The sequence below is a fragment of the Acanthopagrus latus genome, chromosome 4 (assembly GCF_904848185.1).
Source record: "Acanthopagrus latus isolate v.2019 chromosome 4, fAcaLat1.1, whole genome shotgun sequence".
NCBI lineage: Eukaryota > Metazoa > Chordata > Actinopteri > Spariformes > Sparidae > Acanthopagrus > Acanthopagrus latus.
The window spans coordinates 10,918,138-10,945,623 of NC_051042.1; the positions used below are offsets into that span (position 1 = coordinate 10,918,138).

The 27,486-nt window shown below is 43.9% G+C and overlaps 1 protein-coding gene across 7 annotated transcripts in view; it reads right to left on the reverse strand.

The window, feature by feature from the left end:
• The window catches only part of znf536 (zinc finger protein 536), a 208,303-nt gene that overhangs the window by 55,482 nt on the left and 125,335 nt on the right, over nucleotides 1–27,486 (reverse strand). For all 7 annotated transcript variants that reach the window (XM_037095381.1, XM_037095383.1, XM_037095376.1 and 4 more), the window contains one exon: nucleotides 5,108–5,266. In XM_037095381.1, the coding sequence (XP_036951276.1) occupies nucleotides 5,108–5,266 (159 nt within the window). The remainder of the gene's footprint in view (nucleotides 1–5,107; nucleotides 5,267–27,486) is intronic.

The following is a 27,486-nucleotide window of genomic DNA, read 5'->3' on the forward strand; positions in this document are numbered from 1 at the left end:
GCACTGATTTCATCTGGCTTTGTGTGAATTGTGACAGCGCCATAGAAACAAGTAAAGATAAATACCCCAAACCTGTTCAGAGGGGCAATTAAAATGGCTTAATAGATATGACATACTAGAAGACGCATTTGGACGGAAGGATGGAAAAAAAAACAAAAAAAAACAAACAAAAAAAACACCAGTTGGACGTTTGAGAGATGAATAATGGATTAAAGCTGTTTTACATCTGGTTTAAGTATATCTGCTTTAGTCAGTGGTTAGTGGTGAATTGAGAATGCCTCTATATTGTCAATGTTAAGTGAGTTCATTTAACTCAGAGGGGAAAGTGATGAGATGCACAGTATAAGGAACTAAATCCACTCAATGTGTCAAATATAGCACATTAAAGGTTAAAGCTGGTATTTTCAGTATTCTTATCATTAAAAGTACATCCCATGAATAGGACAAAACCAACAATATTCACCTCTTAGTGCTTTCCTACTTCCCTATCATGTCTGTGGCTGTCAGGCCATTGGTTTGTGACGAGGATGTACATATTTAAAAAGCATATCATTGTGAATGTATAATCTTAAACTACATGAATGTATGCATTGAAAATACATACCATACACATTAAATTGTGTCTTTTTGAATTTTCAAAGATTGGCTCCCCCCTTTCAATGCCTCACACTGGTCTAGTCCACTGTGCTAACCCCAACCCAACCAGAATAAATATTGGTATTCCTGTAAAACAACAGAAACAGTTAAAACTTCACATTGCTCTGTGTTGCAACGTTATGTTTCTTTAGGTTCAATAATACATTTTTTTCCGTGCTTATGATCTGGTTAGGTTTATGCACAAAAAACACTCGGATAGGCTTAGGAACAGATCAGATGTTTTGTTTGTCACAAACAAAGCTGCAAATAGCCCGACTTCCCGTCAAAAATATCTGTTTTGAGTCATGGGGTCTCCTTAAAAATATCCAGGGGTGCCCTGTTTATAAATGTTGGCATGCCACGGTCCTCGTCAAAAACATTGCGTAGTTTCACATTTACAAATGCTGAAATGCAGACTCAAACCACGGTCACTGGATTGGAAGCCTTGTCACCTCTAACTTGCACTCAGTAGAACAATACCAACATTTATTCTGTATATACGACACAACGGCTCTCTTGGCGTCAGTGAAATTAAATATCCGCCCTTGCACGGCAGCTCTTTGCAAATGTTGCTCAGGGGTAAATAGTACACTTGATGGAGACTCTTTTTAGATTAATACATATTTGGTACTCTAGTATTTACATCATCAGGGCGGTGTACGTAGGATTGGCTCAAAATATATTACAGAGACTGTGCTCATTGTCATCAACATGTCATCCAGTGCAACAGTGTGTCTCACTGATGTGTTTTAATAGTGTTTGGACAACAATAGAGCTGTGCGCTCAGAGGAATATAAGACAGATCAGGCTTTGGTAGTGGGATCAATTCATTCGTGGCTTTGGTCTTTTCATGGGATTTGTCGACAATGAAAATCATATATACATAATATTGCCAACCTTATCCTTTAAGGAAGAGGTTAGTGGTGAGTGACAGCTAATACTGTCAGCATTAACAGCTCAATTGCCACTGAGAAGGGAAATCACATGAGCGTAATATAGGCATGGACTTGTGTATCAGCGTGCACCAATTGGTAAATGTAATGTATTAAATGTAGCAGTGTCATTACATTGAATATACTGCAGGACAGATTAAAACAACTGTGGGAAAAAAAAAAAAAAATGAATAAAGGAAACACTGAGAAAAACGTGCTAGATGAAAGAGGAGAAAAGGGAAGAAGGAGGCGGTAAAGTGTGGAGAGGAATGGAGAGGGAGATCACAGGTCCCTCTTGATTCATCCTGATTACAAGGTTAGGTTAAGGTTAAGTGACATGGGCAAGTCCTGCCTCTCCCCTCTCTCTTCCTCCCTCTCTTTGTCCCCCCCCCTCCTCGTTTAAAGGTGAGCGGGGACTCTTATTGGTTATGCGGCCCTGCCTGAAGTTATGTGTGGCTATTGTCAAGAGCGAGGACCTTTTTATTTTTTACACACAGCTGCTTACTGCTAAATAGTGCCTTGTCCAGAAGGGGACAATCTGGGCCTCTAATTGCTGTCACTGAAGCCTAGATTCATTATGTGACTTTCCCATTAAAATGTGAGCATTAATTTGTATAATGAAATATCACCCTCTGCAGTGTGTTCATTAGCTGTGGCCCCACACTGTAGCGCCACAGCCGCACAATGTTAGCTACCTAGAAAACTGTGGTTAATTTTGCTAATGGATATTTTCCCACTCACTGTTCAAGAGGAAATTAATACTGTAACATTAGCTCTTTAACTTTTGGAGAAATTTAAATTCACTTCATTCCTTTCAAGCTGGTGTTAGCCGCTCATTAATCTCTGCGTTGCGTTGCACAATGCCGCCTCCACCGAAACTCCATTGTGTCACTCACATTGCATTAGGATGAAGGGGAGCTCGGCTGTCATCTGTGAATTTCTGCGCATTGTCACCAGAGCACAGAGGAGGATCTTTAGCCACTGTAAAAGTCATCTCGTGGATGTAATCAGGATGTCACAGTGGAGCTGGTATGATTAGGTTATAGGAATGATTTAAAGGCCACATGTTGGGGATGCATCAAGCTGTTTTTCTCTCTCCACGTAAGGGAGACTACGCTGTGCTTAGATAGGCCCACGTCCAGAGATACATTCCAGTCCAAAAGACAACGTTCCCCGTTTACCTTTCCCACCTTTTCCTCCGCTGTGTAGAGAGCTTAAGATCGACCTTGTGCTTGATTGTGTTTGTAAGATACGAACGGATAAATGTAAAATAAACTGCGCGGATGAAATCTGATGGACTGGCTTGTCTGTGTGTTTTGCCAAATGATTTCACACCAGGCCTGTGCCGAGGTCTCTGCTTCCTCCATGATGAAATATGGCCCTCATGGGTCCTTACTGTACTACTCAAAGCAGACATAACTCACCTCTCTCCCCCACCAGATAACAGTTACCCCCCCCCCAAATATCTCAACCATCCCTAGCTGTGACCTGGATGCACTATTCAACAAAGGGATGCTAATTATGTGAGCAGACGTATAAGCTTGCAGTAGTACAAAGCTTTTTCCTCTAATTCCTTTCAAGAGTGGAAGTACAGTACGTGAGCCTTATTAAGGACAACTAATGGGTTACAGTACTTATTGCCTGGGTAGAATTAAAGGGCCAGGATGGTCAAATCAAGAATCTGAGAAACGTAATAATGAATACATTTGAAACATATATAATATGTCCTGTTGGTTTGAATAACTTTTCTCCGGCACTTAGACTGGTGCATGTCCAAATATCACTGTTAAGTCGTATTCTAGTCTCCCTGTGAGACGAACTGAGCGGCAGAGAACCACCTGAGAAACTTTCTCTTCACACACAAGGCCCACCAGCTAAAAGCAGGTGTCCTTGTTGTAAGGTGACCTCTGCGTGGTCTAATTGTGACTTTAACCTGGATGGGCAGTGGGGCGTTCGTACCTTGCAGAGGGTTAGAACCCTGGCTACTGTCCACAGTCCACATCATTACTCTGACTGCAGCCTTAACCTCGCAGTAACAACCAGCGGACAGATTGTCACAGGGCTGCCCGAGCCCTTGGTTGGCGAGATGTATGGGCTGAGCTACGAGGGCTGGGATGCCCGGCTGAAATATAAAGCTAAATCTATTAGACACTTGCTCTCACGCATATCCCCAAACTGTGGACAGGCCGGCTTTGTTTTGGCTTGAAAGTTATTGAGAGTTAGCGAGTGTGAAATTGCCCTCTGAGTGATGTCATCGGAGGACACTGAACCCTTGTTGTGTTAATTAGAGCTCAATGAAATGATGAGTATGAAAAAAAAAAAACGAAAAAAAAACAGAATAATAACAGCCTTAAGCCCCAGTGAGGGACACTGTTAAGAACTGTTTATTCCTACTTGTACTTTGCAATTGTATGTATTTGTATTTCTCTCAGATATAAGAAAATGCATCTGATAAGACAGCATAGAAAGTATTTGAAGACTAAACGGGATAGTGGTTTAGGTGAGAATCACAGTTTGGGTTGGTGATGAACTGGGATCACTGGGTTCTTATGGTAGTGCTTATTTTCAGGACATGGTGATACTGTGATTTGGGAACTGTGACCATCTGTGCACTTAATTTTGATGGAGGTAGTGTGTACTATAAGGAAGTCTTTCTTTCTTTCTTTCTTTCTTTCTTTCTTTCTTTCTTTCTTTCTTAACCCCCCTAATTTGATTTACTTATCTTTTTTGACATATTCTTATTTAGTTTGTCATTTAAAAATCAGAGCTATTACGGTCCACAAATCATTTCTGGAACTGAAGATTTTACTAAACAACTGAAGTTGCTGGCGACAGAAAAAAAAACTGGAAAAAAAAAAAAACACACAAAGAAAAACAGGAAATTACTCCCTACATCTGGTATGGTGTAAATCCGATTCTCCAGAAGCCTGAGTTCTCAAACATTGTCTGAAAATATGTTATCTTGATGCCCCCGATTCAGATGGGGTGCATGCTGACAACTCTTGTTTAGCAGCTAATAGTGAAGAATAGTGTAAATAACATATTTTTTTTTCTCAAATCAGTGTGAGATCTAGAGACCTGGATTATGGCAGACAAGCTGTAAAGAGTAATCTAAGGTTGTTTTTTTTTCAGTTGTTATTTCTTTGAAAAGTTTAGGAGAATGTTGCAGTGGTGTTTTGACATGAAGCTCCAGGAATGTTTTGTGGGCTGCCAAACTTCCCCCGACTTTCCATCAGTATGGGGTTGAGAGAATAATGACGGAAACTTCATTTTTTTTGGGGGGGGAACTGTTCCTTTAAGGGCTTCCCAGAGACAACAAGTGCCGTATAAATTACAAAACTAATATGCAATCAATTTATTTGCATCATATCCGTCAGTCTGATTAGGGCCAGCATTCATAAACCAATATGTCAGGCTAACCCCAGAAGCAATGTCAGTACAAGCAGTAGAGTGAATTTTACATGAAGTACAATAAATGTTTAATTGCCGGAGAAATGCAATCTATGCAACGCAGAATTGATATCTTTGGATGTACTGACCTGTGTGTATCCGCAGATGGACTTTGAGATGATGGGAGGTGCGGAAGGACTTGCCACAGTAGGGGCAATCCTTGGAGGAGGAGCCCAGGCTCCGCTCGCGATGCTGGGACAGAGACGGCTGAATGCTCCCCGCTGCCTTCCCCAAGTCCTCCCCAACATCTGGAGCGCAGAGACAGCACAAGGAGGGAGAGACAAATGGAAGGTGTGTTAAGTGCCACTTCAAACCAGCCCCTCCACACATCACAACACATTCTTTTTTTCTTTTTTTTTTCCCCCCTTTCTCGTCTGTCTCGTCTCTCATTGTCCCTCATTTCCCCTGCTCAAATGTGCAAACGCCACACAAAGTCAAACGCATCAAACGGGTTCACGGGCCACGCTATTTTCCTCCCTGACAGAACGCTGACAGTTCATAAGCTTTTCAGTTTCTTTAGAAACACCATAGTCCTGAGATACACCGCCTCCCCCCCCCCGCCACCCGCCGACTCAGACACACGCACACACACCCTCGACACCACCACCTGCACCACCGCCCCCTTTCCCTTTCTCCTCCTGTTTTTCTTTTTTTATCCCCTCTATCATCGTCATTCCTATTAAGCATATGCCGGATTGCAGTGAAAATTAACAATGCAAAATAAGACGGAGAGAGAAAGCAGAAAGAAAGAAAAAGAAAAAAAAAAAAGGAGAGAGAGATAGATTTGGCTATGTCAGCATCGCAGGATCTCCTCACATCTCTTCCTGCGACCTGATTTTGACAGGTAGCTGTCAGAGATATGATAGGGTGATAACGGTTTTGACCCCGCCCTCTGCCGCTTCCTCCGCACGCCAAAAAAAAAAAACGATGATGCACAGTTTAGTGCAACAGCAGTCTGTTATCAACACAATCACCCCCTGAATATGAATCTGAAATGACTGACGACAACCTGGGAATGTGTTGACAGCAGCACAATCCGAGGTGAGGGTGTCATCATCAGATTGTACACAGTGGCCTTGTTGTACGGATGGTTAAGAGCCTGTGATGTGCTGACAGTCATGAGTGCAGAATTTAAAGGGCCGAGCAACACAGTTAAGTTCAAAACACGGAACTTGAAAGGAGCAGAAAGGAAACACAACAGATGCTTGATATGTCTTGCATTGTGTAGCTGTTAAATTAAAAATATCTGTACCAGTTCCAATGGCTTTTGATGGACGTCACTGTGCAGGAGGTTCAACATCAACCCACACAACGCAGAACTGTCACCGAAGATTTTTTTTTGTGGATTTCATAAAAATTCATGTGTAAAAAAAAAAAAAAAAAAAATTGAATCTTTTGTTTCATTTCTGCTTTTGTTGCGTGGGTTTCTGTATCTATATCAGCAAATCCGTCCGAGCGCGCTGGTAGGCAGAGGAACTAACACGAGCAGTTATGAACCTGTGGTCGCGAGCGCCGGCGACAACGATCTCTTCTTCGCTGACGTGAAAAGAAGAGAAAGAAGACCAACAGATGTACAGATAAACTATATCGTATCGCAAACAGAGCATGTGGCCTCCACGGCAACACCATCAACATTTGGCATGTCAGTACGAGCGTGACCCAAAGAAGCACGAATACAGTTAAAAATGTGATTTACTTCCCTAATCTGGCACACGATTTGGTGTGTATGAGGGGAGGAGGGGAGGAAGCCAGGGAAGCCAGAAAAAAAAAAAAGAAAAAAAAAAAAGAATCAAAATCGAGCAACCCACTTAGGCAACCGCGGCGCACAATAAGCAACATCTTTTAACAGTAGCCTAATCTTTTCTTTTCTGTCGCCCCCACCATCCCAGCCCCCGCCCCCCCCTCGCCACCCCATTCCACCCCTCCTCTGTCGGGGAGTCAAATAAGGTTTACAGAATGGAAAGACCCAAGTCAGCAAGTCCTCTTCCACGCTGACACTAAACACACAGCTCCATTCAGCAAACGCCGCTATCAGGCTGAAGGCTATTTATCACAACTGAAACTGAAAGGCAACCTAAATGTAAGTCTGTGACAATACGCAGATACTACATACCAGCTGCCTCTATTTGGGCTTGGCAACTGTGTGGTTTAATTCTACGTAGTGGCGAGGAGAAAGGAGCCGGGAGGCAGTAAAAGCAGATGTTGGGCTGTGGATCTTGGTTTAAAATTATCTTGATTTTCACATGATTTTCAACAATGTGTGATGCTGCACAGAGAGTCAGAGATGAAGAAAAGGGTGGGGGGGGGGAGGATGAACAAGGTTGTCCATTGTTTCCACCTGTGTAGTAACATTTTATCAAATTAAAACTACTAAAATTTGGCCTGAATGATAAAAAAGAATACATTCTATAGCTTGATGCAAAAAACAAAACAAAACAAAAAAAACACTATCACAGGTGAAAATGTAATTTCCTGCATAATATCAAAATCAACTGTGCCCCCCCACCCTCTTCTTTTCCATTTTCATTTGAATGTGTTTAAAAGACGGCGCGTAGACAGGAAATAAATAAATAAAAGCTGGTACAATTCCCCCAGTGCCTAGTCCAGGACTGCACCATACTGTAGCCATAGTCGCCTCCTCATAAACATATTTCAAGCGGTCTACTGTACAGATCCCTTTTTGGCAAAGATTCCCCAGATCGTGTAACAGACAGTGGCCCACCTGCCCACCCCAGATGGGGCTAAAATTAAAAAATCCAAAACACAGATTAGAAGCAGGACAAACACCAGACCACACTCCCAAACAGGCACACGCACGTACACACACTCTGCGTGTCTGTCTCTCTCTGTCACGCACACGCACGCATACACACACACACACACACACACACACACACACACACACGCTCACACACACACAGATACAGACGCACGTCCTTGTGTGTCAGGGTTAATAGTGCTCCTGTAAGAGGAAGACACACTACTGAGAGGATGAGAGTGTGCTCTCCTGGCATATAACAGCCCTTCAATAATAAATGACTTCACACATTCCCACACACACACACACACACACACACTACAGAGAAAGGTAAAACAGAACTTTGGGCATTCTCCCTCGCTCTTCTCCTCATGTGAGCATATATGCATGCACCTACGTACACGCCCACGTCTGGGTATGCGCGTCAGTAGCCGGGTTGTCCAGCATGCCTGTCTTTAATCAGTTGACTGATCCGCAGCTTTTAATGCGGCTGTTCCAATTACTGTAAAAGTCATCCTGCTCCATATAACCACAAATATTGACACTTTATTGCACAACACATTTATGACATTTTGAAGGTCACCCCGTATATTAGGCATCATCGTTCACAGCTGGGTGTGTGATGCGGGGAGAGACTCTCGATCGCTTGTTGACACCCGGCCGTAACTATCCTCCGAGTATTGATTTTCCTTCCCCAGCTTTCATCTTTTTTTTTTCTCTTTTTTTTTTTTTTTTTTTTCCTCTATGCAAAGAAGATTCACTGTAGGACATGCAACATTAAAGTGATTGTCACAGGTGAGCCTTTGGCTTTTTATATGAAAGCCTGTAAAGGACAGCCACGATTATGCTTTCACTTTGCTCACACTATTATACAATTAGGAAGACTTTGTATTTTTGTACGCACCAAAAAAGCCCATACTGTGCCATTCTGTGTGATCCATACCTATTCAGTGACCAATAATGTTGTGGGTGTAACACAAGACTTAAAGAAGAAAAGAAAACTGAACAGATGATTTACTAAAACATATAATGAATTAAATGACTGGATTGCTACATGTCTTTAAATCTTCATCATACCACGGAAAAGGGAAACACTCTAGAAACATTTAATTTTTAAATAAAGACGCATATTTACACAACCATGCATCTCTATCATCAGAATTTGTTGAAAGCGTTGAAGGCTGCTGCTGAGTTGACGTGTTTATTTTAGCCAGCCTCGTTTCCTGGCATTAATCCCCACAAATGATCACAATTAAAGAATAAAATCACATAAGATTACCTTTTAATTAAACATTTAAGCCACCATTACCCTTATCATTATTATCGCGATCATCATCGCCGTTCGCTACCCAAATTCTCCCCTCTCAAACTCAAAAACACCCAAACAGTTTGTATCTGTCGTCTCAGAACCCCCTCACTCACCTCCGCCCCGGGAAAAAAAACATGACATACGCAGAACTGTGACTGTGCCGGTACAAGAATATCACAGAGGGGGGAAAAGAAAAAGAGAAATACATGTATAATTCAGCTATATCTGATCTGAGACCAGCTCCTCTCCCCTCTGCCTTTACTGGTGTCACGGCAGCGTAATGGAACATGCCAGAACAAAGGCTCTGAGATCAGATTGGAGCAGAGTTGAGCAGGCCATCTGGGAGGCAGGCTGAGTATCAGTCACTCTGCCTGCTGTCTGCTGCACTCACACTCCCCCCTGAGAAACTGTGTGCGAAAGTGCAACTGTGTGTGTGAGTGTGCGAGTGTGAGACACCTCTCCCTTTCCGACCGCACGTCACCAGGATCTTGCAACGGATCGACCGACGCCTTGCCACCGTGGGGATACACCACCGGGGCAGCCTTCACAACTGACTGACAAATATATAAATTGATAAGGATCTCTTTTTGTGTGTGTGTGTGCGTGTGTGTGCGTCGGTGTTCATGTTGGTACCCCTGGGGCAGGGCACGCTGCCGACTCCTTTACAGCAACCACACCCAATTTGGAGGACAAAAAAAAAAAAAAAATGATCAACAACAGCAAAAAATAGAGCCAATGATCGTGTGCATATATGGTGCAGCCTGGCGGGGGGGGGGTGAGGGGGAGTTTGCCAGGTCCTTAATGGTGCTCTTTCAATCACACTTTGCACTCTAAACGTTCTGTGGTTTTGATTAGTATGATATCACTTTCAGGAAATAAAACTAGGGGGGAAAAAGCACATCAGTCATAAAAACACAAGATGTTTTGCTTCTTGCTCGGCCATTATTCTAATGCGTCACGTGACTCCCGTCGAAGCCCGCCGGCCCTCTCCCTGTAGCCAAATAACTGGGGGTGGGAGGAGGAAGGGGAGGGGGGGTGGGGGTGTGGGGGGGGGGGATTGACGGAAACAGTTTGAAAAGGGGAAAGATATTAAGAGAGATTGGGTGAGAGGGGAGGGAGGGAGGGAGAGAAAGAGTAAAATGTGATGACATCATTTGAAAGGCATTAGGCTTTTAAAAATGCGCCCGGGGGGACTTGATTTCCTTACACCAGAGCAACACAACACCATCCGGCCTGATGCTCGCTTGCTCTCCCTCTCTCTCTCTCTCTCTCTCTCTCTCTCTCTCTCTCTCTCTCTCTCTCACACACACACACACACGCACACACACCTCCCAACACCCCCTTCCCCTCTCCTTCTTTTTTTGATTTGGACCACTGCCATCTTTGTGAGCGTCTGGTTCATGCGAGTTAATCAATTTGAGGTTTAGTTACACTGCTGATGCTAGCATTCCAGCCACTGCTAAAACGTAATCTGAACTCGCAGAATTTATTAACCAAACACCAATTATCATTAAACACCACTGCATTATCCCCCTCCTTTTACTACCTGACAAGGACTACTTAATGAAATTTTAGATTAAAGTTATTTGGTCCATGATTTATGGGCATTGAGAAAGTCCTAATGCAGGGCTCTTTTTAGTGTACAGATGCTTTTGGTGTTTTGTTTTTTTTTTTTTTCTGTATTTTTTTTTTTTTTTTCCGATGGGATACACGGGGGATCTGAGAAGTCTCCAAGGTATTACAACAACCAGGTCTAGACCAAGAAGAAGAAGAAGAAGCAGGAAAAAAGGAGGAGGAGGAAGGGGGGGGGGGGGACCAGAAAAGAGCAACCGCGCTCCAAATCGTACGCAGCATCCCCACCTCGTACTTGTTGTTTCACTGCTGACCCCGTCGAGCAACGGAAATAAGACCAAAGACCAAATAAATTGCGAGAACAACAACAACAAAACAAAAAAAAAAGACAAAAAAACCAAAAAAGAATCAACCAAAAATAAAAATAAAGGAAATGCAAGTTGTTGTTTACCCGCGCAATGCTTGTGAGATGAAAACAGCAGCAGAATGTGTTACATATAAGGCGGTGGGGTAAACAGGGGCACCAGATGTTCTTTGATGTTAATAATGGCATTTATTATTAATATTAATTAGATCGCATTCAGCAATACATTTGGGCCATTTCCAAGTCAATTAAGCAAAATGGCATTCGGGAGATGTTGAAACGACATTTTAAGGCAGGTGCTCGGCAGTCCCCTATTAAAACATTTTCGCAGCTCCTGAAAAACAACCCATTTTCAGGCAGATTTTATTTATTTTCTCTTTGTTTACTCTTCCTCAGTGTTCCTCTCTCCTGTTGTGAACGGGCGCAGTCCACGGCCGTATCTCAAAAAACACATATTGAGGATCGGTTTCTACATTTAGCGTGCATTATCTAATTAAAATATACGGTATGTGCTGATTCCGATAATGCCACACGTGTCGCGTCCACGCCCAAGCAAATATGTCAGCCCAGACCGAGGGGTGGCGGAGGGCGATTAATCCAGATATGAAATCATGATTATGACCATCATGATGACAATGAAAAAAATAAATAAATACTGAGGATTACCAACCACAGTTTTCCCAAATTAGAGTGCAAGCAAAGTCACTTGTAGCGGCAAACGTTTCATCTGAGCGGCCCAGTCCACGCAGCTGAGGGCTCCAACACACCCTTACAACAGGACGCAGGGTTCCTAGTGCTGCGGTTACCAGCAGATACCGGTTCCACCAAATCTAATTAGACAACACAAGCCAGAGGCCTCACACCGGGGGGTGTCTTGTCTATATAATCTAAATAATCCCTGGCTATATGTGTATAAGGATTAAAAAACACACCCGTTCAAAAGCTCTATTCAGTTTAATCTAGACCTCTGAATAGCATCCTGCCACACCTCTCGGACCCACTGTTTATGAGTGTGTGTGTGTGTGTACGTGTGAGCGAGCGTGCGTGTGTGTGTGTGTGCGTGTACGCTCATAGCCCTGCTTTTGGCAGCAGGCCCTTTTATTCAAAGCTGGTGGAGGCAGCAGCCTTACAATGGTACATTAACAATCTGTGCGTTCATTTATCAGTGTGTGTGATTTGGACTCTCCGTTCATGGCGCGCTGCACTTTTCATGGCTGAAAATTAATGAACAAGCCTCCCCTCGCAACAAACATGCACCTGTGCTGCAGAGATGCTAATCACAAACATTTATATTTATTAGTGAACGCCCGCACTAAAACTAGAGTTGTGGAGGAGGGAGAAAAAAAAAAAAAGAAAAAAAGAAAAAGAAGAGAGAATGAGGGGAAAAAAAAAAACAGGAGGAGGAGGAGAAAAGAGGAGTTCTCTTTTTCAACCTGGGTAATGAAAGGGTAGTGGTTTTTCGTCGTGCTGAATTGTGTTAAAGCTGTTTGTTCAAAGCACTTTCTTGAATGAAGGGGGTGTGGAGTGCAGGGTATCTGTTCAGGCGGTGTGATCTTCACGCCGTGGAGATAATTCCTCCAAAACTATCGAATGAAGGGCACTGCCACAACAAAAAAAAAAAAAAAAACACTTGTCTTAAAAGACAGCCTAAAACAAGACAAGGTGTGTGCAAATGGCTCCATTTCTGAAGGAGCCAAACCTGAGTCCTTATCGCCGTACAGGTGGAAATGTCGGGCAGGATTAACCAGTGCCTCTTCTGTTAGGGGTTTCTTACTCAAGCCGACTTTTTTTTTTTCTCTATTCCTTTCTTTCCACTTCTCTCCCTCTCACCCACCCACCCACCCCCCCTCCCAGACTGACAGAAGGTGGCTCTCTCCCTCAGTAAAGGCTATGCCTCTGCCCAGCTAGGGGAAGAGGAATGGTGCCATAAGTTTCTCCCTGGCACCGGCCCACCTTTGTTCCCCCCCTCCTCAAGTCTGTTTCAGGCTTCAAAGAGCATTGGAAAAAGACATACACACACACACACACACACACACACACACACACACACACACACACACACACACACATGCGCACACACAATCACACACACACACACACTCACTGAGACACACATGCACATACAAATGTCTGAGGGAGCACTGATGTCTCACTAACTTTATCATTCTAGCAGGGTGATCATAGCCCCGTTGAGAGGCTGTGGATGATGCTTGAGGGTGTATGAGTGTGTGTGGCGTGTATGTGTGTGTGTGTGTGTGTGTGTATGTGTGTGTGTGTGTGTGTGTGTGTGTGTGAGAGAGAGAGAGGGACTATGTGTGTTTTGTCCACAACTGTTTGCATGCATGCATGAGAGTACAAAAGGCAGATGGGGACAGAGGTGGGTGTCTTTTAGGACATGAAGACAAGAGCAATTACTAATGTGTTTGTGCGTTTGTGTATACACACACACACGCACACACACACACACACACACACACACACACACACACACACACTCACTTGCCAATGTGTGTGTGTGTGCTTGTGTGTGTAGTGCTATAATAATCAGGGTGTATATTCATCATGCCCCCTCTCAGTCTGTGTTGGCAGGAAGTGGTGTGGTTACCATTAGTGAAGGATGACTAGGTCTCTGTCTCTTTGACTGGAATACTGCTGGCTTTCTATGGATGGAAAAATGCAAGAATATGGAAGGAAAGGATTTAAGACAAGTGGAAAGGTGTAATGAGGAAACAAAGAAAGAAAAGGAAGGGAGAAGATGGAAAAGGACACTATGGGATATTGGGAAGGGAAGGGGATGGGATAGAGAGACTAAAGTAAACAAATAACTGGAAAAGAATGGCACAGGGTGGAACAAAAGGAAATATAAGGAAGGAGATGAAAAAATTAGAAGGACAAAAAAGAGTTAGAAGTGAAGGGAACAGATGATAGGACACGGATCTGGCAGGATTCTGAAATACTATGACATATGAAAAGATAGGAGAGAAAGGAAAATGTCTAAGAGAAAGGTAAGGAGTTTAAAACAGAGAAATGACAAGGTGAGATGATGGGATGAGAGTACAGTGAAAATAAGAAAAAAGGACAGGATACTGGGAAAGGAAAAGAAGGGCGATGAAGAGTAAAGACACGTTTAAATGTATGATTAAATTAGAGTCAACAAAACAATACACTGAAGAACCAAAGGATGACAGGAAAGGAAAGAGGAGGAAAAGAATGAGGAAGTGAGAAAAGAGTAGCTGGAAAGGAAAGAGAAAGATGATGGGACATGTGGGAGAGTAGGCAAATACTTAATAAAAGAACAGAACAAAATTTAGACGAATGTCCACAGTTTGGACAATATTAAGAGGAATATCATTATCCGTGAAGAAAAACAATGAACCAGTGGAAACGAAATGAGAATAACAAATTAGGAAATCAAGGAATCGGGAAGCAAAACCTACAACAAAACAACACTCAATTTAAAAGAAACATGGAAAGATGAGAAAAAGAAGAGGGGAAAAGGGGGGATAGGACATGACAGGACATTCTACCGAATCTTCAAACACTGTACATATAGATTGTCATCGAAAGATGACAGCCACCCTGTCGCACTGCCCCTTTAACACTAAATAAAGTAGAACTCCTCCCTGAGCCGCCATTGATTTCCTATTCATTCCTGTGCATGCTAAATCAACAGCAAGCACAATAGGCCAATCATCAAACTGAGCTACAGTACCAGCACTTCTATCCCACCCTCAATCCACCTGGCACTGGTCGCAGTCTATACTGTACGTGGCATCAATGCTCTGCACACCGCAGCCATTAGTGGCGTTATTCTTCATCAATGAAAATGAATCAATTAAGCCTCATTAAGGGTGCATATTAAGCTGGAGTAATTATCGGGTGGGGAATGTACAGTGATCAATAGCTCGGGTGCATAAATGTGCACTTAAAGACATATATTACCACAAGGGGCGATGAACACTTTTAACAAGGGGAGGAGGGGGGGGGAGCTAAAGTGGGTAAATCTGCTGCACGTCATGCATATATACCGTGTATGTGTGTGTTTGTGTGTGCGTGTGTGTGTGAGTAAGTGAGAAAGACTATCGCTCCTACCATAGCCCGGTCAGGCCGTAAATCCCGAGACCAAGGACGTGTCCCGTTTTCCTCTTCTATGAACTTGTCCAGTGTCTCGGAAAATGAAATAAAAAGATTTATACTGTTGCTGCAAACATCCCGCCGGTGCGCGCGGTATGTGCGAGGGCGTGTTTTCCGTGTGGGCACGAGACAATGTCCGCGAGAGATAGAGCCACACTTAAAGAATAAAATGAGGGAGAAAGGCCCCGATTTTAGCGAGGGGAGAGGGGGGGGGAGTCTTTAAATGCTAGAGGCCTTCACCCTCTGGCCAGCCACATGCAAAGCACACACGCATTTACATGCAGAAAGTAACGCGCGCACACACGCACACACACAAGCACACACACACACACACACACACACAATCCCATGCATAACGCCTATTAAAGAGCACGCTCTGTCCCAGTCGCATAATTTTAATTTGTTATGAAGGTCATTGACAGCAAGTAATAATCACCATTGGGGATCTAACAATTTGCCATTTCAGAACATTGAGGCACTGATGACTCAACTATTAATAGACTGAAGCCTCCCCCACCCCACCCCACCCTCACCCCCCCTGCCTCTACACCCCCTGTCCTCTTAAATGACTAAAACTATTCCAGTATTTTTAACCCCCCCCCCCCAACACACACACACACACACACACACACACACACACACACACACACATACACAGCCCCCAAAAAGCCCATATGTCTGTATCCCATTTATCTTTCTCTTTTTTTTTTTTTCATCTGTGGAGGAATATGTGAAATTTGGGAGACAAATTAATGGGAAGCCTGAAAGACACCCATCGCGGGGGTATCTCCTGGAAGGACAATTACATTGTAAAAAAGTAAAGCAGACAGCTTTTCAATTCTTCTTTTTGTTTCTCCCTCTGTGCTTTTGCAGTGATGTCTTGCGCTGAGAAAACGCGCCAGGGCTGCCTGTGCTGCCTGTGCTGAGCTGATGAATTGTTAAGCGTTTTCCCCCCCGTTTTTTGCACACACACACACACACACACAAAAAAAATAAATAAAAAAAAACTGAGACGTCAGAGAGACACAATAACAAGTTTCATTATCGAGCAACTCATTTATTTTCTGCTTTAGCATCACCCAAGCCATTCAGACATATGTGTCTGGCATTTGTCGCCAAACAAATAAGTCCGAGCTTAAGCTATTTTTATCAAGCACGAGAGCGTTTGTTCTTTTTAAGTGATCGTCAGTGTTTGGGGCGAATAGAATGGGAGTTGGAATCCTTTATCTTTCAGAGGCTCAACAACTCAAGACTAATTACAAATTAATCTGGATCTGGATATCTGCAATGAGAGGGCCCTAATAAGAACTTGTGGTGTGCTAAGAGGAACTATCTGTTATATATTTATAGGAGAGCTCAACGCATGGTGAGGGAGAGGCAGGCCGGAGATGGAGGCAGCCAAAACCCAAATAAGAGAGTAGAACATAATTGCCTGCTTTCTATATCCAAGCAGCCACATCAAGGCTGAGGATTGTGGATATTAATAATTGATCATTAGCCTGATAGGGCAGAGCGTGCTTAAGTTTTTAGTGGTGGAAATTTGATGGCCATTTTAGGTCTCTCCTTGGGGTCTCGAGCACTGTTGCTGTACTTGTGGAGAAGGTCAAGTGGGCTCATTGTTATAAATGGAGCACTATTACCCTAAACAAAAGGAGGTCATACCAATGTAACGCGCTGTCTGTCTGGCTGTATCGTGTCGTTCAGTTGTCTCTTGCGAGCTTTTTGAGAGCACGCGAGACGATTTTAGCCATCAAAATCCACATGATGAATCAGGAGTCAGAGTGAATTTTAGGGGGGCAGCCACGTCGTCGTGCCAAACACACAGAACATGCAACAGCTATCAACATCGGCCTTTTTGATAGCTGCACTCGCCACATGGAGTTTCTGTCAGTTAAGCATCATGATACATACCTAGACGTCAGGTGTTAAAGGAGAACTCTGTCAGTTCTACAAATCAGATACTATCAATTGGTCTCAGCGATCACTGCAAAAATCAAATCATCAGAATCACATGATCTAGCAAATCCATCTCGTCAAGCGTCAAGCCGTGTGATGGCGGCCAAAGTTACAGCAGTTCAACTGGTTAGTGTCCTTTTGAGCGAACGGCTGGCTGGCTCATCAAGAGGTTAATGTAGATTCTACAGCATCAGAACTGGGGGGTAAATTCCGTTGAAAGACGGCTTTTCTCGATGAAGATGTTGATTGATAAAAGTTTGAACGGCTCACTGGCTATGCTAGCGCTAGCTCTCTCCTACTGTTGATGTGAATGGTTGTTAGAACATCACAGATAGTGATATCCAGTCGGTTCTTCTAATCACCTGACAGATATTTTTTTGAAAGTACCTGCCCTTTTTGAGTTTTTGGTGGTGCCTTTCCAGATGGTTAGTAAAACAAACCCTTTTTTGAAACAAACTATCTGGCGGGTGAGGTTACCCGGTGATGTCACACCAGATTACACAGGGTGGTGGGGCTGTAGACTGCAACTCCTTAATTCAAAAAAAAGTTCAGCTGTGTGGCGTTAAAAAAGAAATGAAGCTAACGGACCTTTGAATCCCACTCTACATCTCTGCTGGACGCTGCATTAGCGGCTGCCAGCATAACACAAGCAAATCTCCACTTGAACTGTCAGCAGTCCAGTTGCACCATGGGTAGCTCAGACGGCATGTTTTTGAAGCACGAACGAGATGATATCGCTGGTTCTTATTTCTTTTTTAATTGTCCATTGTAAATCAAACAATGTTACGGGAGTGCAATGCTAAATTGGCGGGGTCTCTTATGATCAGTGGCGAGTAAGGCTCACATCATTTGCACACTGTGTCTGTGTGTGGTTTCAGTGCTGTTTAGTGCTGGCCAAATTCCCACATTAAGCTTTTTTCTGCCTCATTTAACTGTAGAAGGAAAAAAAAAAATAATAAATCAATGATAAATGTCAGGTTTCCAAGAATAAGTGCCTCCTTACAGAGTGACCATTTTGCAGATGTCCATACAAGGTGAACCACCAAACTACCAGAGATTTCCGTCTCAAGCGTTTCAAAAAAATTCAGAGGGCAGATGCAGAAAAAATGTCACTGTATGAGACAGCGTCTTCACATTTGTAAGTGCTGAACCACTTCACCGATGACTGACCAAGACATATGAAAGTGTTCCATACTTTCCATAATGTTGTGAAGATGCAGGGTGTGAACTGGGATTAGACAAGACATGATCTTTTCCCTATCTTAACCATGTGACCAATCATATTTTGCAAATGACACGTTCACATTTATACTTGTATAGGTAAGTGTCTTCACTTGCAACTCTTTTGGGACACATATCAAAATCTCTAAGATCGCGGCCTTAAGTTGCTTTTGGGAAACGAGGGCCTTTTTATATTCCATTTGCCACTGATCAGAACAAGGAGAAATATGTCATACTGAAAGTATGTCCCCACTGGGAATAGCCGTAAAAAAAAAATTCATTTTGAGTTTCTTGACTGAAGGAAACTTGCTGTCGGTCAAGGTCTTATAAATGCAATGGATGCAAAGTGTAGCTGCTTTTTTTTCCTGTGCGGCTGTCAAAAAGCATGGCTGCACCAAAAGGAGTTAAATCCAGCACTTGATCACCAAATAACTCCTGGAATGCACTAAACATCTGACTCGGGTCTGTGGTGGGTGCTAGTTAACTTCCTGCTGGGGAAATAGGCTTTGATTTGCTGCCTGGTAGCCAGGGTACGTCTCTCTCTATTACTCACTCTGTCTCTACAGCTAGTGTACTCGGTACTCCCACCCCCCCCCTCCTCCCCAGTCCCATGGTAGGGAACCTCTGGGCACCTTGACTGTCGTTTAACTGCTTGTGGCACGAGGCTGCTGAGGAAATGGGTCATTAAATCCAACGAGCTGGGGCAAGCCCCCCCAGTGCCCCAGATCTGTTTCCAATCAGATAGCCTTCTTTTACAGGAGAGACAGAAAGAAGCCGAGCAGAGCAGCCCAAAGCAGACATTAGTGTCATTGCAGAACCACGCTACTAATAGCAGCAGCTAACAAGGACTGGGGCATTTATTTATTTATGTATTGTCATCCCAAAAGTATCTTAGCAGTGAGATCATCCCTGTCTCTCTGAGGATTTCATGGAAAATTCGCTCCACACCTGCTTTCATGCGCGGTGTCTAAAAATATGCTCTTGACCATGAGTCACACACAAATTAATCGCCGCCGAGAATTATATAGGCTATCCAGGGTTCCTTTCAGATTATGATACTTTCCATGGAATCTGCAGCAAGGCAACATTATACAATTTCAGAGAATCTGTTGTGGAATTTCACAAACAGGTTATTGTTCTCTCGATACTGCGCATGAGGAGAATTGAAGAATTTCCAGCCACCGTCATAAGTCACCTTTAATACCTTCCCCCGATTTTAAAAGCTTCTCGGGCCACGCAGTGAAGTGGCACAGCACTCTAAAGTTCCGTAACAGTTTTCAGTTGAAGGGGGAAAAAAAAAAAAAAATTATCCCGTACGACCATTTCGGCTACAGATTCTTTGTTAGCCACAGAAAAAAAGTCATGAAAGAGATCGTGATCACTTCCATTTTGTCGTGAAGTCTTCAGGATCTCCGTGCCTTTCCCAGACTGTGACTGATCCCATCTATAAAGGAAAAGGGCAGACATTTTGCAGGAAGGTAAATACTGCAAATGTTAGCATGGGGAGTGTCTTCGATTTGTCCTTTAGGAAGATGCTAACGTGTGATACACCGTGCCCTCCCTCTTCCCCTCCCCTCCTCCTCTCTCATTCATCGGCCTCACAAACTCATCTCCCTTTCTCCCTTTTCTCCCTCTGTCATTGCAAAATGCAGGGCCAGCGATATGAAAAAAAGAAAAAAAAAAAAAAAATACTACACACACTTGTTGCCCGGACTTTATCTCTACATTATTCTTGCCGCTCCTTCCGTTCATTTCAGAGAATAAGATAAATGAACGACGTACATTTCGTGCACCTGTCCTCCCCTCCCCACCTTCCTCTTCCCCTTACGATAAGGGATTTCATTAACGTGAGAATGCTTGGGCTGAAAGAAACATAATTGCTTCAGTGTTGTTGTCCTCTCTGCTGCCGACGCCCTAATTTCCTCCTCGCCTTACTCTTGACTGTTAAGTGATCATTATATCAACACAGGGGATGGGCCAAGGGTAAAATATTGACAAACTGCGGTCATGTTCATGCAAAACACCGAGGAGAGGAGTGTGTTTGCGTGTGGCAGAATGTGATGAAATATTAAAAATCGCGAGTGGGAAGTATGGGTGAGGGAAGGGAAGGAAGAGAGGGGCTAATAGAGTGACAGCAAGGACGTAAAGTGATATGATCAATCGGGAAAGATCACAGAGTCCGGTAATAATTTAAACAGCGGGCCCTATCTGTCACCCGCCGCCGACCCCCCTCCCCCCCACAACTCCCCTGATGGATAACTGTATGTAAAAGATACATAATTTTTTGACTTGCCATTTACACAGCATTGCACCTGAAAGCCAGGCGGCATAATAGACAGTTTAAAATGTCAGGGAACTAAGTAAGTAAGAGAGACGGGTCGACCGGCAGAATCTTAATTAGAGGGGCTGTGTCTAATGGCAACGGCTTTCCAGACCGGCTGATGATGGGAGGAGTGTCTAGAAGGAATACACACACACACACACACACACACACACACACACACACATACAAACTGGCATAATGCATATATATATAGGCTCATTGTCACACTGTGCACATCAGTACATAGGAGAGATTATGTAGCAAAAAAAAACAACACACTTCTGCCCACTCACAGGTGCCACACACCACAGGAAAAAAAAAGAAATGCATCAAAATTCACGCACACACACACACACACACACACCACAAACAGCAATTTCAACATCAGTGCAATTAGCGAAAGATCCCCCTGTTCAACCCTTCATTTATTTATTTATTTATTTATTTATTTTATGGCTACTGCTGACCAGTCAGCGACCAAATCTATCTAGTTATGGCGCAGCATCACAAGAATGTTCAGTGGTAGTCTGGAAATGCATGTATAGGATTTACCTATCTATCCCTGAGCAGACCTGGCTGTTGAGCCCGAGCCAGCGCCACATGATTGTGTTAATTAATCTGCCATTGTGAGCATGGGGAACAGCTGCACGGGCTCTCGTGGCTGCGTTGTCAAAGCAAAACAATGCAATGTTAAGCTTCCCCCACTGAATCTTCCATTACAAAGGAGCCCCAACAACAGGGCTAAATTCATAAATCCACAGATCAATTTTTACCAGCACTAATGTCTGACCTTTAAAGCGAAAAAGGGATTTCTTTTTTTTTCCTTTTTTTTTTTTTTTTTCTTTTTCGAAACATGCTTCATTTGGGCTTGAAATATGGTCAGATATGTGATACCTAGGATTCGGGCCAAATTTAACCCAACCCTCCCTCCAGCCTGTAAAGCAAACACACTGAGGAGAGATAGAGATGAGCAGAGAGAAAAGGAGGGAGGGATGGATGGATGGATGGATGGACTGGGGTAGAAAATGAGCAGCAGAGAGAGGGAGAGGAGGGAGAAAGAGAGACAGAGACAAACAGATGAGTGCGAGTAGTCACCAGCTGGGTGCTGGTATTTTAAAACAAAATGTCTAACGCGATTACCAGGGATCCATTGATCGGTGTTATGTGGCGTTAATTCAGACTGGGGAGAGGGGGAAGGAGGAGGAGGAGAGAAGAAGTGGGGAAAAATTGGTGAAATGAGCTTTGCTTTACAGGTCAAATCATGGGAGAACAGAGCCGCTCATGTAAGACATTAACGCTAAGATTCTGATTTTTGGGACAATTCATCACTATGAAAAATCTGAGCCGACAGCTTAATTTGCACTCATTTAAATCTATGCATGTTTTTATTTGACTTGCATTCATGGAAACAGTAAACTGAATGGATTAGTTAATACGCAGCAGACAGTTGCATGTGACTCTTTTTGGTTACAGACTAAATCCGAGCATTAGTGCTCGGCAATAAGACGAAAATCTCACATTCATTTAGAAACAACATTGACCAGGGGAATACATAAATAAAATTAGGTAAACTGCGCTGCCACCACAAATTATGTCTGCAATAACAGACTTCACAAATAAATGGTTTAGCACCTCTAATCGAGTTCACAAAATGTTTCACTAGACAACCATTTCACTGCATTCATTACAGCTTCGCTGAATTACAATTCTATTGCTCGCAGAAATCAGAGCGTTTGTCTTTAACGTGGCAACCAGATTCATCTTTGTTTCCGAGACTAAAAGATGCCTGGAAAAGATGGGAGATGGCGTGCCCCTATCACACACTCTCTACAGTGAATGGCATGGCCTTGGTGCACACTTGGCACTTCCAGAGAGATGGTGATGCACCCCGAAAGAAAAAAAAAAAAAAAAAAAAAAAAAAATCATCAAGATGGCTGGCTCTCGCCCCGCTCTGCAGCCAAGCCCTTCTGTCTTGCAGAAAGCCCTCCAACAGCCCACTGAGCACACAAGACATCGGGAGAGGAGTCGTATACATGCATTGAGACGTACTGACACATCTGACATGTCCTGTCACTTGTCATCGACTTCATGTAAAGTAGGAGGTGAATGCGACTGATCATTTCTTTCGGGTTTGAATAACAGGGAAAGGCTTAGGGAAGCAATAAATGGAAGCAATCTAAACGGCAGATGAAGGAGGCAAGACATTTCCTTCTCCCTGTGACACTGTCTCTCAATCTGCACCCTGTTCGAGTCTGCCAAACACCAAGTCAAATAGTGACGCTGAATATGGCAGTGAATTCCGAATCAGTTGTTCCGTTGCCATATTCTTGATAGAAAGTACAAATGTTCTTTTTTTTTTTCCCTTTTTTTTTTTTTTTTTTTCAACGAGAGTTTCCATTACAATTCTTGGACACACGGTGTATAAAACCAGTTTGAATAACTTCAGACTTCAGACACCGAACACACAGCCTTGAAAGCTTACAGATGGGGACGGGTGACACGGTGCTAACTCGCATCTCAAAAGTGCTGCTAGCTGCAGCATCTCACCTGTCCAACGCGCTGGATTTCAGAAAGCCATCAGATGTTGCATTTACCGCAACACTGAGCAGTGGAGAGCATCCGATCAGGAGACGCACGCAGCCTGAGGTTCGGTGCACTTACACTTGACAACTCAACAGGACACTTAGTTAAACCAGAATGTGAATTTGTGACGCCAGAAAAAAAAAAAAGGGTTGATATCTTGTCATTATCCTCTCCCTCATGGCTTTGTTAGTATTTACAGCTAAAATGTTACAGAGTGTGTATCGAATTGGAAGAAAGACTTTTTTTTTTTTTTTTTTTTTTTTTTCCTCCTGTGGTACTGTGCTGTCGGCTCCCTGATTGTTGGAGTATAAAAATAATCGTCATGGAAATAGATCTCATTGACAACGTGCCATGTTCACACTGTGAGCAGCTTGTGCCTTGTGAACATAATCCAGAAACGTCCTCCAAAAACTTTCCTCCACAAACTTTCAATCCCTCATCCTCTTTTTGCCCTTCTCTCCAAAAGATGAAAAGAGGGGATGCCAGGGAAGACAAAATCCTGTCTTGTCAAGTACCAGCAAAACAGGTAGAAATGTGGAGTAAGGGGGATGGGCACAAGGATCAGGAGGCGAGTGAGGAGGGACAAAAGAGGCAGAGAGCAGCGGCGAGGACTGATACATTGAGAGGGAGGGAGGATTGACCAAAACAGCTTTCCTATCCTCCCCCGGAAAATCCACTCCTCAGCTCTGTGTCTAATAGGAAATACCTGATTCTGGTCCTGAGAGGACTGCGCCGGCACGATTACACCCTACCTACAAGCCCTGCCAGGAGAGGTGGCATTTGGCCGATCCGGCCCCCCCTGAGGGTGACTCGTGGCTTAGCCTCGACTTAGCTCCATGTCTTAAGACGGAGGATAGGAGGAATGAAGGAAGACCACTGGGGAGGAATGCGAGTCTCTCTCTATGAAAGCCCGGGATAAACCTGTGTCCTCAAGAGGGAAGAGCTAACTTCTCGCGGCTGGATGGCGGCCCAGGGGTTAAAAGATGGCACCTCAAAAAGTGGCTGAACGGAGAGTCTTAACGAGGGAACCTTTGTGTCCTTGGTTAGTAGGTTTGATGAGGCAAAACACAGTTGAAACGGTTTGCTTGAATGTCCTTGAATGAAACGCGTGCCCTTGTAAAACTTTAAGTGGCCTCTGATTCAGGAAGATCTAGGAATCTCCACACGTATTGCGCGCAGGGATCCGAGGCCTAATCTAGGTCCGGGGAACGACTCGAGTCTGAGATCCTCACGAGGAGGTTTTCACGCTTTACAAGTCAACAGCAAGAGGATAAGAGAGACGCCCGCTCTCGCTATAACCACCTTATCGTCGCCATAAACATATGCTCACTGTGTGGGCCGCCGTGCAATGTTAACTTGAGGGCAGATTAAAAAAAATAAATAATAATATAAGGGAGTCGGCAGACATGGCGGGATGGTGGTTCATTAGACGAGCTGTAAATGAAAGCGAGGAAGGCATCTCATCAAGCACATGTTCAACACTTGGTCCATAAGGGAGCTATACCTGGGGCTGTCGCATTCAGAAGGTGTTACTCTAATAAGACAACAGTCGCTTTTATTTACAGCGAGCACGGGATGACATGAAACATGCATTAACACATCTTCTGTTGTGCCTTTGGTGAAAAAAACACCTTTGTTATTTTGTAAACAAAACATCTAACTAACAGCCCCGTTTGCGAGCTAAAGATACATTCAAACAACATATGCTCTTGACTGGGAGAAAAAAAAAAAAAAAAAAAAAAAAAAGCACAATAGGTGTAAACCGTCTAAATTGCAATTGCACCGCATCTTGGAAAACAAACACTTTGCTTTGTTACCAAGACAACTGAGATAATGTGATTCCTGCGGCATTGTCAGGACTGCTACTTGCTACATTATGTGTGACAAGCTTAAGAGTAGATCTAGAGGCGTGAATGCACAGATTCAGGCTCCAGCCTATTGCGGATTGAAGATAGTCCGGCAAACCATATTTGCATGCGTAACCTTGCCAAAGAGTTAAGCTCAGCGGGCTAACATTGTCTCCTCGCTTGCAAAATCCTGGTTTGAAGTCAGCACTGATGTATAAGACTCTATAATGCTTGCTGTGATTTGACAGTTTGTGTTACTGTTACTTCCCGTAATGCCTAGCCCAGTGAACAAATGCGGTTCCATTCTGTTGGAGGATTTAAATGTGATCAGCTCCAACATTTGTTTTTAATATATCTATCTGGGCAAACAGCGAAATCATAATGGAGCCTACAGCCCATATCCTCCTCTTTCCTTTTCCTCTCTTTGCCTTCCATGGCGACACAAAATGAATTCAGCTCTGAACCTAATTAATCCACAAAGGTTTCATGTCTTAATCCCCAAAGTCAAGGGGGTTATTGTCCTCACAAATGAGGTCAGTGTTCCTCCCAGTGGAAATAAGGGGAAGAAGGAGCAAAACACTGAGAGTAAAGGGAGGGACCGCGGATGCTACAGACTGGCGTTCTCTCTCTCCGACTCTCCTGATGAATGGAGGTGTGATACGGTGGCAAAAGGCCCCACATACAGGGACCGTGGTCGCCTGCTATTCGCACAGGGACGCTACATGCATCTAAGTATCACGATGTGAAAAGGACCGAACGGTTAACGCGCCATAATGAAAGAAGAGCAGGGGGGAAAAAAAAAAAAAAAACATAAACGGAGCAGTGAAATAAATGGCATAGCATGACAGCAGTGGAAGAGGCAAAATTAGCCGCCTGCCAATCTCCAGCACACGGACCTTTTGAACCAGGTGGATAAGAAAGCTGGTTCTGATGGTAATTGTCACTAAGGCAAGTCACTGTCAAACTCTGAGGCGAAGAAGCATCATCCAAGTGTGACAGGACGATAGCCATGATACAGCCCTCCGTCTGGTGGGATGACAAGGGGGGATGTGACACACATGGCCACACCATGCTGCCTGAAGCACAGTCACCACCAGCGGCCCACACAGGGTCTCTGTGGGGGACAAACCCTGGGAATAGCGGCGAGCCGGCCAAATGCTTGTCCAGCACTGACACACCCTGGGTGTTCCGCGGGCCCCGTCTCCGAGGACCAAATAGCAGCCAGGGAAAGCGCGGACGATTTAACCACGGCGGTCCACATCCATACTCATGAAGACCATCCTGAAGAGAGCTGTCCAGAGATCGTTTAAGTCATCCAATCGGGGCCTGGCTCAATGCAGGGGGGGCGTAGTTGCTGGCCAATGAGAACTTGGTGAAGCAGGGGGGTCGGCCAATAGCAGGCGTGTTGAGGGGAGGGTCAGCCAAGATGGAAGGCTCGCTAGCAGATTAAAGTCCAAGATGACGCAATCAACAGCTTGCTGAAATCTGTTGCAGTCAAAAGTGCGGCCACTGTATACAGCAAGCCTGGTGGATGAGTGTAGGCCCGACGCCTGCAGAACAACAAGCTGAGCGAGTGTTTAAATAGGCCGTGCTATCGCACACTAATAAAGCGCCACGGCGACTATATCTCATCATCTGCAGCTGTTGTAAAGACGATCATCACTTTTAGTAACAATCTGTGGAATATACTGTATCCTCTCCACAAAGGATCTACTAAAGCCCGTCTGGCAAAAGCTTATTCCCCACAAATTGCTTGCTTTCTGTGTTACTGATGATGTGGTGACACACAGTGTCATGCATACATCAAAAGCATCAGCAGAAAAACCTGCGCTGTTTTTGATCACTGGTAATTACTGTATCTGCACTCCAAGAAGACTCGAGGAGTAAACAAAGTGAGAAGTTGGGAAACGGGGGAGAAAAAAAAAAAAAAAAAAAAGAAAGAAAGAACGAAAGGGGGGAGGGGGGCACAGCTTTGTAGCAGACATTCTAATTTCCAACTTCACTGTGACTGGTGGAATAAAGAGAAGTTTATATTGTCATCTCCCTACCGCTGAGTTTGAAATATGAGTTTAAACTGACAGAGGGAATTAAAATCTGTAAACGCAACATTTTTTGATGCCTAATTTGAAAATCAGCTGTCAGGGTTTGGTGTTTGTTGATTTTTATCAACTCAAGGGTTATTACATTTCGAAAATGTGACAATTAAAAATCCCTCAATCATTCTCATGAGCTTTTCTTATAACCAACACCAGCTCGATAACGCATAAAGCGACGTGACAGAAGTGGATGGGAATCCGGCGGAACATTCTGAACCTCATCCGGCAGCGTGGGGTCAAAATATAAATGGGCAATTTGGTTTCTGTCTCTGAGTCGCAACACACCGCGTGCGCACATCGCACAC